Source organism: Pseudophryne corroboree, chromosome 4 (genome assembly GCF_028390025.1).
Source record: "Pseudophryne corroboree isolate aPseCor3 chromosome 4, aPseCor3.hap2, whole genome shotgun sequence".
NCBI classification, from domain to species: domain Eukaryota; kingdom Metazoa; phylum Chordata; class Amphibia; order Anura; family Myobatrachidae; genus Pseudophryne; species Pseudophryne corroboree.
In genome coordinates this window covers 680,862,941-680,879,812 of record NC_086447.1, presented here as the reverse complement: position 1 = coordinate 680,879,812, position 16,872 = coordinate 680,862,941, and the positions used below count along the sequence as shown (strand labels likewise).

The following is a 16,872-nucleotide window of genomic DNA, read 5'->3' as shown; positions in this document are numbered from 1 at the left end:
CACTACAGATGTGCCATCATACCTCAAGCCTCAATACACCACATGGCAGGAGGTGTCTGGCCTGAGTGAGCCAAGTATTGTCTAGCGTAGTATCTTTTTATTTAACCACTTAATACTTTTTCCAAGAGCAGCTCAGAAATGATTGTTTTTTTTTCTATGATTAAACTAGGTTAAGTACGCCTACTGTATTTAAAATATCTCAAATACGATTTTATTTAAAAAAATATATTTTTTTACATCGGCACAATCATCTATGGTCAGAACATCGGACAATCAATGGTCAGAATATCACAACTTCACATTTTACTGACGCCTGCTCCTCTCTGTAGCCTCTGGGGGTCCAAAGGAAAGATGAGGGGCTGCATTTTAACATTTTCCCAGTGGCTGCTAATGTCTGCAGCTGTGGGGTGGAGGGTACTGCCGGGCTGACCGATCAGCCATGATCGGCAGGAAGGCAGGCACTGGGGGGAGGGAACCAGGAAGCAGAGGGGCTGGGAAATTCCTCTGATAGCAGCAGCTGAAGGAAGATTCAGTGGGTTTTCTGATTGGTCGCATGAGAAGTGACCATGTCATGGAAAACCCAGCCTGGAGTGGTCATATCTGATGTGACCATGCTAGGCAAGTGGTTACATTTGCACCTTATTCGCACCACAGATGCAGTGAGTCACCACTAAATCTGTACCAATGATGCCGGGCTATGACTTTAACCTAACAGGAATTACTTTTTCATATCTACAAAGTCGCAGATGAAGTCCAAAGGAACTTGGCGTGAAAAGAAGCTGCAGCCACAGCACAGATTCTGAATCGCACACGTGTGAAAGTAAAATTAATCAGCGCAGCCTCATCAAATGATTTTGTCACAACTGATTGTTTCATTTATGTGACCAAGACACTTGGTGCAGTCTGACTTGCATAGGTGGCACGAGACAAGAAGGGCTGTTTGGTGCAACTGCAGCAATAGTGTATGAGGACACATCTATAGTGCATAATCATATCTTCTAAACTAAAATAGGAAAAAATAAGAATTTACTCACCGGTAATTCTATTTCTCGTAGTCCGTAGTGGATGCTGGGAACTCCATAAGGACCATGGGGAATAGCGGGCTCCGAAGGAGGCTGGGCACTCTAGAAAGATTTATGACTACCTGGTGTGCACTGGCTCCTCCCACTATGACCCTCCTCCAAGCCTCAGTTAGGACACTGTGCCCGGACGAGCAGACATAATAAGGAAGGATTTAGAATCCCGGGTAAGACTCTTACCAGCCACACCAATCATACCGTACAACTCGTGATACTATATCCAGTTTGACAGTATGAAAACAACTGAGCCTCTCAACAGATGGCTCAACAATAACCCTTTAGTTAACAATAACTATTTACAAGTATTACAGACAATCCGCACTTGGGATGGGCGCCCAGCATCCACTACGGACTACGAGAAAGAGAATTACCGGTGAGTAAATTCTTATTTTCTCTAACGTCCTAGTGGATGCTGGGAACTCCGTAAGGACCATGGGGATTATACCAAAGCTCCCAAACGGGCGGGAGAGTGCGGATGACTCTGTAGCACCGAATGAGAGAACTCCAGGTCCTTCTCAGCCAGGGTATCAAATTTGTAGAATTTTGCAAACGTGTTTGCCCCTGACCAAGTAGCTGCTCGGCAAAGTTGTAAAGCCGAGACCCCTCGGGCAGCCGCCCAAGAAGAGCCCACCTTCCTTGTGGAATGGCATTTACAGATTTTGGCTGTGGCAGGCCTACCACAGAATGTGCAAGCTGAATTGTACTACAAATCCAGCGAGCAATAGACTGCTTAGAAGCAGGAGCACCCAGCTTGTAGGGTGCATACAGGATAAACAGCGAGTCAGATTTTCTGACTCCAGCCGTCCTGGAAACATATATTTGCAGGGCCCTGACAACGTCTAGCAACTTGGAATCCTCCAAATCCTTAGTAGCCGCAGGCACCACAATAGGCTGGTTCAGGTGAAACGCTGACACCACCTTAGGGAGAAACTGGGGACGAGTCCTCAATTCTGCCCTATCCGTATGGAAAATCAGATAAGGGCTTTTACATGACAAAGCCGCCAATTCTGACACACGCCTGGCTGAAGCCAAGGCCAGTAACATGACCACTTTCCACGTGAGATATTTTAGATCCACAGTTTTAAGTGGCTCAAACCAATGTGATTTTAAGAAACTCAACACCACGTTGAGATCCCAAGGTGCCACTGGAGGCACAAATGGGGGCTGAATATGCAGCACTCCTTTCACAAACGTCTGAACTTCAGGTAGCGAAGCCAGTTCTTTCTGGAAGAAAATCGACAGAGCCGAGATCTGTACCTTAATGGAGCCTAATTTCAGGCCCATAGTCACTCCTGCTTGTAGGAAATGCAGAAATCGACCTAGTTGAAATTCCTCTGTTGGGGCCTTTTTGGCCTCACACCAAGCAACATATTTCCGCCATATGCGGTGATAATGCTGTACAGTCACATCTTTCCTGGCTTTAATAAGCGTAGGAATGACTTCTTCCGGAATACCCTTTTCCTTCAGGATCCGGCATTCAACCGCCATGCCGTCAAACGCAGCCACGGTAAGTCTTGGAACAGACAGGGCCCCTGCTGCAGCAGGTCCTGTCTGAGCGGTAGAGGCCACGGGTCCTCTGAGAGCATCTCTTGAAATTCCGGGTACCACGCTCGTCTTGGCCAATCCGGAACCACGAGAATTGTGTTTACTCCTCGCTTTCTTATTATTCTCAATACCTTTGGTATGAGAGGCAGAGGAGGGAACACATAAACCGACTGGTACACCCACGGTGTCACTAGAGCGTCCACAGCTATCGCCTGAGGGTCCCTTGACCTGGCGCAGTATCTTTTCAACTTTTTGTTGAGACGGGACGCCATCATGTCCACCTGTGGTTTCTCCCAACGGTTTACCAGCATCTGGAAGACTTCTGGATGAAGTCCCCACTCTCCCGGGTGGAGGTCGTGTCTGCTGAGGAAGTCTGCTTCCCAGTTGTCCACTCCCGGAATGAACACTGCTGACAGTGCTAGTACATGATTCTCTGCCCATCGGAGAATTCTTGTGGCTTCTGCCATCGCCATCCTGCTTCTTGTGCCGCCCTGTCGATTTACATGGGCGACTGCCGTGATGTTGTCTGACTGGATCAGCACCGGCTGGTGTAGGAGCAGGGATCTTGCTTGACTTAGGGCATTGTAGATGGCCCTTAGTTCCAGAATATTTATGTGAAGGGAAGTCTCCTGACTCGACCATAGTCCTTGGAAGTTTCTTCCCTGTATGACTGCCCCCCAGCCTCGAAGGCCATCATCCGTGGTCACCAGGACCCAGTCCTGTATGCCGAACCTGCGGCCCTCTAGAAGATGGGCACTCTGCAGCCACCACAGTAGAGACACCCTGGTTCTCGGAGACAGGGTTATTAAGCGATGCATCTGAAGATGCGATCCGGACCACTGGTCCAACAGGTCCCACTGAAAGATTCTGGCATGAAACCTGCCGAAGGGAATTGCTTCGTAAGAAGCCACCATCTTTCCCAGGACCCGTGTGCAGCGATGCACTGATACCTGTTTTGGTTTCAGGAGAATCTGACTAGAGATGACAACTCCCTGGCTTTCTCCTCCAGGAGAAACACTTTCTTCTGGACTGTATCCAGAATCATACCCAGGAACAGTAGCCGTGTTGTCGGAACCAGCTGTGACTTTGGGATATTCAGAATCCAGCCGTGCTGGTGCAGCACCTCCTGAGATAGTGCTACTCCCACCAACAACTGTTCCTTGGACCTCGCTTTTATTAGGAGATTGTCCAAGTACGGGATAATTAAAACTCCCTTTCTTCGAAGGAGTATCATCATTTCCGCCATAACCTTGGTAAATACCCTCGGTGCCGTGGACAGTCCAAACGGCAGCGTCTGGAATTGGTAATGGCAATCCTGTACCACAAATCTGAGGTACTCCTGGTGAGGATGGTAAATGGGGACATGCAAGTAAGCATCCTTGATGTCCAGGGATACCATGTAATCCCCCTCGTCCAGGCTTGCAATAACCGCCCTGAGCGATTCCATCTTGAACTTGAATTTTTTTATGTACATGTTCAAGGATTTCAAACTTAGAATGGGACTCAGCGAACCGTCCGGTTTCGGTACCACAAATAGTGTGGAATAATAACCCCGGCCTTGTTGAAGTAGGGGTACCTTGATTATCACCTGCTGGGAATACAGCTTGTGAATTGCCGCTAGCACCGCCTCCCTGTCTGAGGGAGCAATCGGCAAGGCAGATTTTAGGAACCGGTGGGGTGGGGACGCCTCGAATTCCAGCTTGTACCCCTGAGATACTATTTGCAGGATCCAGGGATCCACCTGTGAGCGAGCCCACTGATCGCTGAAATTTTTGAGGCGACCCCCCACCGTACCTGGCTCCGCCTGTGGAGCCCCACCGTCATGCGGCGGACTTGGAAGAAGAAGCGGGGGAGGACTTTTGCTCCTGGGAACCTGCTGTTTGTTGCAGCCTTTTTCCCCTACCTCTGCCTCTGGACAGAAAGGACCCGCCTTTTCCACGCCTGTTTTTCTGGGTCCGAAAGGACTGAACCTGATAAAACGGCGCCTTCTTAGGCTGTGAGGGGACATGGGGTAAAAATGCTGACTTCCCAGACGTTGCTGTGGAAACTAGGTCCGAGAGACCATCCCCAAATAATTCCTCACCCTTAAATGGCAACACTTCCATGTGCTTTTTTGAATCTGCATCTCCTGTCCACTGGCGAGTCCATAAGCCTCTCCTAGCAGAAATGGACAATGCACTTACTTTAGATGCCAGTCGGCAGATTTCCCTCTGTGCATCTCTCATATATAAGACTGAGTCTTTTATATGGTCTATGGTTAACAGGATCGTGTCTCTGTCTAATGTGTCAATATTTTCTGACAGTTTATCTGACCACGCAGCGGCAGCACTGCACATCCAAGCTGACGCAATAGCTGGCCTAAGTATAATGCCTGTGTGTGTATATACAGACTTCAGGATCGCCTCCTGCTTTCTATCAGCAGGTTCCTTGAGGGCGGCCGTATCCGGAGACGGTAGTGCCACCTTTTTAGACAAACGTGTGAGCGCTTTATCCACTCTAGGGGGTGTTTCCCAACGTGACCTATCCTCTGGCGGGAAAGGGAACGCCATTAGTACCTTCTTAGGAATTACCAATTTTTTATCAGGGAAAGCCCACACTTCTTCACACACTTCATTCAATTCATCTGATGGGGGAAAAACTACGGGTAGTTTTTTCTCTCCAAACATAATACCCTTTTTAGTGGTACCTGTAGTTATATCAGAAATGTGTAACACCTCTTTCATTGCCTCAATCATGCAGTGAATGGCCTTAGTGGGCATCAGGTTAGACTCATCGTCGTCGACACTGGTGTCACGTGCACTCATTACTTTCCATAAGCCCATCCACTCAGGTGTCTGCCCCGCAGGGGGTGACATCCCTTCTAAAGGCATCTGCTCCGCCTCCACATCATTATCCTCATCAAACATATCGACACAGCCGTACCGACACACCGCACACACACAAGGAATGCTCCGAATGAGGACAGGACCCACAAAAGCCCTTTGGGGGGACAGAGTGAGAGTATGCCAGCACACACCAGAGCGCTATATAATGCAGGGACTAACTGAGTTATGTCCCCTATAGCTGCTTTTTTATATAATATATACTGCGCCTAAATTTAGTGCCCCCCCTCTCTGTTTTTACCCTGTTCTGTAGTGTAGACTGCAGGGGAGAGCCAGGGAGCTTCCTTCCAGCGGATCTGTGAAGGAGAAATGGCGCCAGTGTGCTGTGAGAGATAGCTCCGCCCCTTTTCCGCGGACTATTCTCCCGCTTTTTTCCATATTCTGGCAGGGGTATTTTCTGGGACTATATATTGTGGAATTTTTGCCAGCCAAGGTGTTATTATTGCTTCTCAGGGCGCCCCCCCCCCAGCGCCCTGCACCCTCAGTGACCGGAGTATGAAGTGTGTATGAGGAGCAATGGCGCACAGCTGCAGTGCTGTGCGCTACCTTGGTGAAGACTGATGTCTTCTGCCGCCGTTTTTCCGGACCTCTTCTTGCTTCTGGCTCTGTAAGGGGGACGGCGGCGCGGCTCCGGGACCGAACACCAAGGACTGGGCCTGCGGTCGATCCCTCTGGAGCTAATGGTGTCCAGTAGCCTAAGAAGCCCAATCCGGCTGCTAGCAGGCGAGTTCGCTTCTTCTCCCCTTAGTCCCTCACTGCAGTGAGCCTGTTGCCAGCAGGTCTCACTGACAATAAAAAACCTAAACTATACTTTCTTTCTAAGGGCTCAGGAGAGCCCCTAGTGTGCATCCAACCTCGGCCGGGCACAAAATCTAACTGAGGCTTGGAGGAGGGTCATAGTGGGAGGAGCCAGTGCACACCAGGTAGTCATAAATCTTTCTAGAGTGCCCAGCCTCCTTCGGAGCCCGCTATTCCCCATGGTCCTTACGGAGTTCCCAGCATCCACTAGGACGTCAGAGAAAAATAGTGAAGCATATAGGGAGACATGGCCAAGTTACAGTATGTGAGATTCCTCAAATGCCAGCATTAAAACTGTATGTATCTATGTTTTACTTTGACTCCTTTGTACTGGAATATTATTTGCACCTCTAGGAGTTGACGTTTTCCAGAAGCTTTCATTCTGATGGTGGACATTCTCTCTGCCAAGACTGTTAGAGTAGATTGCAGAGCTAACTGATCCGCTGTTTCAGAATCCAGAGATTCTGACACTAGTTCTTCGGCAAAAGATGCTTGTAACTTGCTTATCTCTTCTTGCAACATTAAAATCTCATCCATGAGAGCCTGGAGAAGAACATAAAAGAGATGTGAATGGTGCATAAACTGCCAATCATACATAGGTCAGTGGATTAATATTGGAAATAACCATTTAATAACCATTTAATTGAATCTAAAATGCATTAAACATGTAAAATGTAACTGACCTGGTGCTCAGCCATCTGACTTTCAGGGGTCTTGCCGGGCTCCAGACTCTCATTGAGTTTTACTTCAATGGTCTCCATTTTGGTGGAAATAGACTGGAGAGAATCTTGGTATCGTTGCTGCCTTTCCAGAGCTTCATATAAAGTCCGCTGCTTTTCACTAATCTGGTGGAGAACAAAGCAGTGCACAGTTTATTACAGATGTGTTCTTACTAAACTTTGCTAAAATCGTACAAAAGACCCTTCTGTATTATGTCACTCTACTGGATACAGTGGTGTGCCATGTTATAGGCCACTGATGGGGAACCTTTGGCACTCCAGCTGTTGTTGAAATACACATCCCAGCGTACCGTGCTACAGTTTTGCTATTTGCCCATGCTAAAACTGTAGCAGGGAATGCTGGGATGTATAGTTCAACAACAGCTGGAGTGCCAAAGGTTCCCCACCACTGTCATAGGCTGTTCATAATGGACCTCATTCAGATCCAGTTGTTACTGTGTCCTGATCCACTAAGTACTGATGTTTGGTGTCTATCGCATGCACATGACCCAGTCTGGCATCAGCAGTGATAGCTATTCCATCCACATCTGAATCAGGACCAATATGCGAATTCTCTAAGAACATGACTTTCCCTCTGTGTGAAGTATGCCAGAAAATAGCACTTTCCAGTTCGCATAATTCACACAAATATATGTGTAGAATTAGCATAATGTTAGGGGAAAGTAGCAGAATATTAGTGAAAAAGCCAAGAGTGTGAGGACTAATCATCACTGCTGTCTAAACAGAAGACTGACAATGATCGTAATACAGTATTATATGCATGACATGCTTCTTACATGTTTAGCTGCACTGTCAGTCTTCTGTATAGACAGCAATGTTGCTTAGTCTTCACACTCTCTACTACTTCTCCCCTAATACATGCTACGTTTACTCAAATATCTGTGCAAATTTTGTGAAACTGAAAGTGCTGTGTTACAGTTAGTATAGTACAGTAGTGATTACAGTGAGAAAATACTTTACACTTGCAATATATGGCGCCATTCTAATGAATGTGTCATGCTGAGAGCAAAGCTAAGTAAGGACACACCTGTACATTAGAAATCATATATAAGGCAAATGCACTGTTTGTATAACATTTCTAACAACATTGTTATTACGGCTGTAATTGGTCTCACATTGCGCACATGGAGCTGCATGCGTACGTTTATAGACTGTAAGCTTTCGAGCAGGGCGCTCTGGCCTCTTTGTCTGTTAATACCCAGTATATGCTGGTGCAATGTAAGTAACTGTTACTAAACATATCAATTAAATATTTGCTTGTATGTGGAGTTGTATACAGCTGCATGACCGGACTTCCCCTAATTCATTTGATTGGTTTTCATAGCAACCATCATTATCAGTGTGCACGTTTATCTGCCCTATCCCTAGTGCAAAATATATATACGAAAACAGACATATGGGGAGATTTATCAAATCTTGCAGAGAGCTAAAGCACCAATCAGTCAGCTCCTAACAGTCACTTTACAATGACCGTTAAGAGCTTACTCAGGCCTGGCAAATCTTGTGAAACTACAAGTCCTAGCATGCCCTGCCACAGTTTTACTATTAGGAAATGCTAAAACTGTGGCAATGTATGCTGGGATATGTAGTTTCTCAAAAGCTGCTGAGCCACTGGTTAGCCATACCTCAAACTGATTAGTTAGACCTTTATCTCTCTCCAAGTTTTGATAAATCCACTCTATAATCACCTGTATGCAGAGCCGAATTAAGACTGCATGATGCCCTAGTCAAGTGCTGTTGCAAAAAAATCCCTTTTGCAACAGCACTGTCTTCATATATAACTATGCTGTTATAGACCCCACACCTGTGCCTGGTCACCTCTTCTTTCCCCACATACACTTGTCCTGTTATCTAGACATCCAAATCCCTACTTACCTCTCTCACATATCCCTCAGCACTGACCTTGCTCCGCCCCCCAATGCTACTTGCAAAGCCCCGCCCCAACTTCTGATTGGCCCACAGCACAGGAAAAAATAGAGCAGGGATGACCATCTGTGGGTGAAAGCATCGATGGTTCACCGGTCAATGATTTTATACCATCGAGGTAAACCCAAAATGGTATCATCGATAGTGGCTATCAATGGTCAACCGACCGCTGGCCATCCCTACTCCTCACCTGACATTTGGCGCCAATTGAGACGTCAGATCCCTGGTGTTGGAGGCAAGAACTGCTTCCAAGAGGAAGAATCGGAGTCAGGGAGAAAAAAAGGGAGGAGGGGAGGGAGGGCTAACTCCAGTAAGCATCCTCATCCCTGATTATTCTATGTAACTGGCAGCGTAGTGGCGGATGGCATATAATGAGTCAGTCTGACTCATTATAATGCTACCGACTGAGGGCCCCTTCATTGCAGCAGGTCCGATGCAATGCACAGCTGAACTGCTGCTAGTTTGGCCCTGCATGAAGTAATGTATTATGTCTGCTGCAGGAGGGCACCAGGCCCCCTAGTATCACTGGGCCCTAGGAGCCCACCTGTACCGCCTTGGCAGTAATCCAGCTCTGTTTGTACGTACAAATGTCAACATGACGTCAATTAATTTAACCTACCTCATTACTAACTACAGATTATGTCTTCATTCATCTAAGCTGTAGTCACACCAACCAGCCCCTCTTGGCTCACCAGGCCGTGTGAGAATCTTCTAGAGTCAGGCATAGTTTCTGCATCTTTATTTGCAGAGGATGTGTTTTAGTCACAACGCAATGCAACTAGGACTCTGAATCTGTGCTACAAAGTGCTACAATGTAGCAGCAGCAGCTTTTTTCCAATACAAGTTCTGTTCTGCTCTGTGTACAGACTCAGTCACACACAATATACAAGTGTCATATATCAAATTACTCAGCCCAGTCTCCTTGTGCAAGCTAGCTGCATTGCCTTACGACTAAAAGCATTTTGGGCAAAAAAAGACGCCCCCGACGTTAGCACAGATGCACGGGACCTGGTGGCTCCCTCTCGCCAGGCATCTCGGGCTGCATGGCGTATTGAGGACGGATGTATGTGGACACATCTGTAGTTACTTCCCTTTAGCTGCAAGTTGCATACAACTCTACATTGTCCATACTTGTGTACAACCGGCTCTGTAGCAGGCGCATTGCAAAACCGTAACATTAATAATATTTTTAATAATATTTCTTTATTTTGTGCTAGCATATTCCCTTATGAATGCAAATTACAATGAAAACTATACAGCACTTTTTGGAAAAAAATGAATGAAATTATTGTTCTTTCATGGTTGCAAGGTTCATAGAATTCTAAGTTTATGTAATATCCATAAGGAACAAGGGCTGCTCATTAATTCATGTTAGAACTGCTTGTACTGTAGGTGCATAGTTTCAGGAGTCAGAGTCCATGTTATGCAAACTGCAGTTAGTCTTTGTTATATTACCCAATTATTACATTAAGCTGCATACAACCTGTATAGATAAAAACTCACCACATTCTTCAGTGTTTCCCAGGATCGCTGTAGGTCATCTAACTTGGCGTTAGCAGCTGTCTCCATGCCCGGCTCATACATTTCTTGAGGTGAAGCTGTGTTGGGTTGGATCTTGGCAGCATCTGTCTGCAATTGTTCAGCAGATAAGGCCTGGTAATAAGCAATGTCCTAAGAGCATGAAGCACAACATAGTACTTTCAACAGATAACAGATAACATATCACAAGCATGCACACTAGACGCTACCGTATGCCTAGAGTGAGAATGCAGACATGCAATGTGTCATTTAATGGCTTCCATGGCAGAATTGGGAAAACAGAAAATAATATTGTTTTGTTGCTAATTAATGTACAGTATGTGTAAACTGTATGCTGTTTAATTCATAAAACATGACATACTGTATATCTTGTTTTATATCTGCAATAGAATTCACTATTAGTTTGCATCTATTTCCTTAGGCAAATATTTTATTTAGTTTTGCATTAAATGAGTAAACTTCACACTGAAATAATATGGAATGGCGCATGTGATAATGAACGTGTCATAGTTTTATTACATTTTTGTAACATGAAGCCACATACCATTTTACAGGTGTAACTATCATTTTTATTTATACAACTAAATCACTTGGCAAAACTTATTTTTGTTCAATTAATTATTTTCCTCATGAATTTATCGGCAAAGACGTGAGATCGTATCCCTGTCTTCTCGTGGCAAATGTATCCATTATCATGCTATTCATGAAAGGAAATTATAGATAGCCAGGATGTATTAAAATGGACATAGATGCATACAGGCTTTGAAAGGTTCCAAGGTTAAACAGGTTGAACACGATGGGCAATATGCCTCTATTCAACCTCAAATACTATTACTATGGGGGTAATTCCGAGTTGATCGCAGCAGGAACTTTGTTAGCAGTTGGGCAAAACCATGTGCACTGCAGGGGGGACAGATATAACACGTGCAGAGAGAGTTAGATTTGGGTGTGGTGTGTTCAATCTGCAATCTAAATAGCAGTGTAAAAATAAAGCAGCCAGTATTTACCCTGCACAGAAACAATATAACCCACCCAAATCTAACTCTCTCTGCAAATGTTATATCTGCCCCCCCCCCCCCCCCTTGCAGTGCACATGGTTTTGCCCAACTGCTAACAAAATTGCTGCTGCGATCAACTCAGAATTAGGCCCTAAGTTACTATGTTGCCTGCGGTGTGGTAGCAGTGAAGGGATCAATAAGAATAGAATAGGAAGAATGTAATTGAATAAGAAGGGATGATATTAGCTACAGGGTCCAAGCTCCGGAATGGGGGCTACTTTTGTGGTCAAAAACAGGGGATCGCAGCAGATATCTCCAAAATCTTCTGCGCCCCCTCCTTTCCAGTTACATTCAGTGGATACTGTAAATTTGCTGTGTTCTCGAGGGATATCATATAAAGTTACTTTGGTCAATAGGCCCATAAGAATTGGATCTAAAAAGTCCACTTTCAGTAACATGCATTTTGCCACACTAATCATTGGCCAAAACTTGGGTTTACTTATTGATGTAAAAAGCGGGATACGGTCGTTTGGTCGACACAGCTTAGGACGACAGTCATTAGGTCGACCACTGAAGGTCGACATGGTCATTAGGTCGACATGAGTTTCAAATTTTTTCATTTTGGGGATTTTGTCATACTTATCGATCCACGTCGACTACGATTGGAACGGTAACCTGTGCCGAGCGAAGCGGTAGCGGAAAGAGGCACCTTGCCTGAAGCATGGCGAGCGAAGCGAGCCATGTGAGGGGACACGGTGCACTAATTGGGGTTCCCTGTCCCTTTACGAAGAAAACAACACCAAAAAAAGTTTAAAAAAAACATGTCGACCTTTTGACCTGTCGACCTAGTACATGTCAACCTAATGACCATGTCGACCCATTGTCCCTGTCGACCTAATGCATGTTGACCTTCCATGGTCAACCTAATGACTGTCGACCTAAGTTGTGTCTACCCAACGACCCATACTTGTAAAAATCATATCTGCAGCAGTGGATTAGGAAAGTTCAGTGTTAGTGCTGGCGCAAATTAAGGCAACCCTTTAGAGATGCCTCCTATTTTGAATTGCAAGTATCTTTAGAGGTACCTATTTGGAGATGTATCTTTAGCATGACCATTGCCATAGTGCAAGTTTAATAATGTGTTAATAATGATGACTGCTATATCTTTCACTGCTAAAATTAAGAATAAATAATTAATTAAAAAATACAGAGCATGGAATTCCCTGTGGAAAGTGGAAACCAGCACCTGGTTAGACAGACTATGTGGTAAGTGTAATAACATGTGTAGTGCAGGCATTGGAACCTTCCCTGGTTTTTCCTTTTATATGTTTGCTACTTTAAAGCATCGCCCAGACATGCTGGGAAGTCGTAGATGCCTATAATCCACAGGCTATTACTTTTACCCCCTATAACAGTGAGCCTGGCTGCAGCGTGGGTTCCCCTATCATTGTGTGACCCAGCACCAGCCTGGTCAGAGTGGGGCTGGAGTCTCTATTGTGGAAATTGTCAGAAAACTCGCACCCTCTTAACGTTAACCAGCAACACACCAATGGGGGTGGGAGGAGAGGAGAGGAGAGGAGAGGTGCAATCATAGGCCAAGTACAGCAAGGGTTATTCCGGAAATTGCAACTGACTCAGAACAAAACGTGTGTATGTATATATATATATATATATATATATATATATATATATACACACAAGGTAGTGTCCACACTCACGTATTGCACAGAAAATTGCTGGGGTAGCATCCAGATAGATAGGAACAGAGTCCTATTCTAACACAAATCCATTGAAAAAGCAGGAGCACTCACCAGTCTTCAAAGTAGCAAAAAGTTTTTAATCAGATCATCAATACAAGGTTCAGATCAACGTTGATCTGACCGAAACGTTGATCTGAACCTTGTATTGATGATGTGATTAAAAACTTTTTGCTACTTTGAAGACTGGTGAGTGCTCCTGCTTTTTCAATGGATTTATATATATATATAGACATATCTTGTGGGTGCTGGAGAGGGTGTGCAAAATATGTGCTAATATTGATGATATGATTAAAGATACAGAGGATTTTGATTGCAGTCATGCGAGGCTAAGTGACAGCTGTGGGGTGTTTGTCATTAATTTCTATGTTATGGCTCAGGTGCAGTTATAACTTTATTACACTGCAAGTAAACACTATAAAAAGCTTATTTCTTCTTAACACTCAAGAAATAAAACTCTAGAAATACTGGCTACAACACGGGGAACAAGATCCCTATGGTGCAGCAGAATGATCTTCATGTCTAACTTGATTAGTTGATTGCAGTATGTGTTAGTTCATTCATTGTAAAGGGGTCCTACAGATGACACAATCCTTGACCTGTGAAAAGTGGTGCTGTATGACCAGTATCCAAATCATTCACACTGCTGGCACTATATCAATATTAATTTAGAATTATACGATATACTATATGCTCTGAATCATGACACAGCCGTATCTTGCAATGGTCATGTATGCAGAGTTAGACTAACGCTGCTTAATGTATACCCGATGTAAACTGGCAGTTGTTTTGACTAGCACATTTTCTATGTAACCTACATATGATACAACTCTAAACGAAACCCAATGGGTGAGTAGGTAAATGTCCAAACTTTGAGAAAATAAGTACGGTGATATCTTAATGAAAAATCTAACATCCAGAAAAGAAAAAACAATTACAGCAGAAAGTGAATTATTGCTGTATTTCTAGTTGCTCTATTTTTTCCCTACAGTTTATATGAAGAGAAGCACCGCTAAACAGCGGCTACAAATGGCAGGAGCAGTTTGAAGAAAGACAGGAGTAATCTCGATTGCTTTTTAGTAGATCTTCTACAAGGTCAGTGATCCAAATGAACACTTATCCACAAATCTCCTAGTCCCAAGCATTCAGAATAATAAATTCCAAACTTGTATATCACTGGGATACCACTTGGCCGTATACAAAATAAAATCACTTTTTGAGGTATCTGGTCATTAAAAATGTCTATCCGTAAATGTGTTAGCATGGGAAGGTTGCCTCCCAAAGGTAGACAGAGGTCAGAGTAAAGTCAGAAACATGAAGCACAAAATTATCACCAGGGAATCTGCAGTTAATGTATGTAAGTTTAACTCTACTATGAAGATTTGTGCAAGAACATCCTTTTAGGGATATATGGAACAAGTGAAGAAAGGCTGGGAGGGAAGATACAATGGTATAGCAGCTAAGCAAAATGATCACTACTAAGAGATTTTGAAATTAAAACATTGATAAATATTATTATATAATAATAAATATTATCTGAAAAAGGGTAAAGAGCTACAGAACAATTTGACCTCAACAAGCATTACAATACTGTATATTGAGAAAAACATGATTTCTCAGCATGTTAGGATCACGAAAACACAGAATTATAAATTGTGAATCAAGGGAGATTGCTGTGTTTGCATGGACAAGCACAAGAGGTTGACATATAAATCTCAAGCTACAGTATGTACTGTATATATTTTTGTTTTGTATTATGCTTGGACTTACCCTACTATCATTTACATGCTGTCCATTTATTACAACCAGAATGCACAGTATTGCACTGTATATATTAATTAAACATAATATAAAAAAAATAGAGTGATACAGAACCTTCAGGGATATTATTCTGAATAGAGTCTGCATGTTGGCCAGTGAAGAGGTCTACTATTGCATATTGGTGGTAAGATGAACATATAACAAAAGGAAAGTCTCACTGCAGGATACATCTAGGAAAACACACACAGTGGTCTAGAGGTGCTGGCCCTGGCTCCATAACAAATTGTAGTTTATGAAGGTGTTTAAGACCTACAATATCATGATAAATATAGTGGAGGCATTGGGAAAATCCACATCTGTAACTAATTGTAGCTAGTAGGAGCATGAATGTCTAAGGTTAAAGGGCCTTTATCTCAGCAAAATTTGTAAATATTAACTATTAATCAATCAAAACTGAAGTCCACTAGATAATCAGGCTGCTTGAGGTTAAGAATTTTGTGTTAAATAAAAATAAATGTTATTGTTATGTTCCTTGTTGGGTACTTTTAATTGCCACTGCTACCTATCGAGGCTATATGAAAGATTTTTTATATTGCTAAGTAGCTGTTATAATCAACACTTGTCTGGAGTAGAAAAAAATAAGATTTTACTCACCGGTAAATCTATTTCTCGTAGTCCGTAGTGGATGCTGGGAACTCCGTAAGGACCATGGGGAATAGACGGGCTCCGCAGGAGACTGGGCACTCTAAAAGAAAGATTAGGTACTATCTGGTGTGCACTGGCTCCTCCCACCATGACCCTCCTCCAGACCTCAGTTAGAATACTGTGCCCGGAAGAGCTGACACAATAAGGAAGGATTTTGAATCCCGGGTAAGACTCATACCAGCCACACCAATCACACCGTATAACTCGTGATACTACACCCAGTTAACAGTATGAAATATAACTGAGCCTCTCAACAGATGGCTCAACAATAACCCTTAGTTAGGCAATAACTACAAACAAGTATTGCAGACAATCCGCACTTGGGATGGGCGCCCAGCATCCACTACGGACTACGAGAAATAGATTTACCGGTGAGTAAAATCTTATTTTCTCTGACGTCCTAGTGGATGCTGGGAACTCCGTAAGGACCATGGGGATTATACCAAAGCTCCCAAACGGGCGGGAGAGTGCGGATGACTCTGCAGCACCGAATGAGAGAACTCAAGGTCCTCCTCAGCCAGGGTATCAATTTTGTAGAATTTAGCAAACGTGTTTGCCCCTGACCAAGTTGCAGCTCGGCAAAATTGTAAAGCCGAGACCCTTCGGGCAGCCGCCCAACATGAGCCCACTTTCCTCGTGGAATGGGCTTTTACTGATTTAGGATGCGGCAATCCAGCCGCAGAATGCTCCAGCTGAATTGTGCTACAAATTCAGCGAGCAATAGTCTGCTTAGAAGCAGGAGCACCTATTTTGTTGGGTGCCTACAGGATAAAAAGCGAGTCAGTTTTCCTGACTCCAGCCGTCCTGGAAATATAAATTTTTAAGGCCCTGACTACGTCCAGTAACTTGGAATCTTCCAAGTCCCTAGTAGCCGCAGGCACTACAATAGGTTGGTTCAAGTGAAAAGCTGATACCACCTTAGGGAGAAACTGGGGACGAGTCCTCAATTCTGCCCTATCCATATGGAAAATCAGATAAGGGCTTTTACATGACAAAGCAGCCAATTCTGACACACGCCTGGCCGAAGCTAAGGCCAATAACATGACCACTTTCCACGTGAGATATTTCAAATCCACAGTTTTAAGTGGCTCAAACCAATGTGATTTTAAGAAACTCAACACCACGTTGAGATCCAAAGGTGC

General features: G+C 44.1%; 1 protein-coding gene across 15 annotated transcripts in view; it reads right to left on the bottom strand.

Moving 5' to 3' along the window:
* Positions 1-16,872, bottom strand: part of SYNE1 (spectrin repeat containing nuclear envelope protein 1) — a 965,679-nt gene that overhangs the window by 237,764 nt on the left and 711,043 nt on the right. For 11 of the 15 annotated variants that reach the window (XM_063917854.1, XM_063917860.1, XM_063917859.1 and 8 more), the window contains 3 exons: positions 10,474-10,641; positions 6,988-7,149; positions 6,653-6,847 (listed from right to left, as the gene is read on the bottom strand). In XM_063917854.1, the coding sequence (XP_063773924.1) occupies positions 6,653-6,847; positions 6,988-7,149; positions 10,474-10,641 (525 nt within the window). The remainder of the gene's footprint in view (positions 1-6,652; positions 6,848-6,987; positions 7,150-10,473; positions 10,642-16,872) is intronic. The other 4 variants (XM_063917855.1, XM_063917865.1, XM_063917857.1 and 1 more) reach the window with 2 other exon arrangements.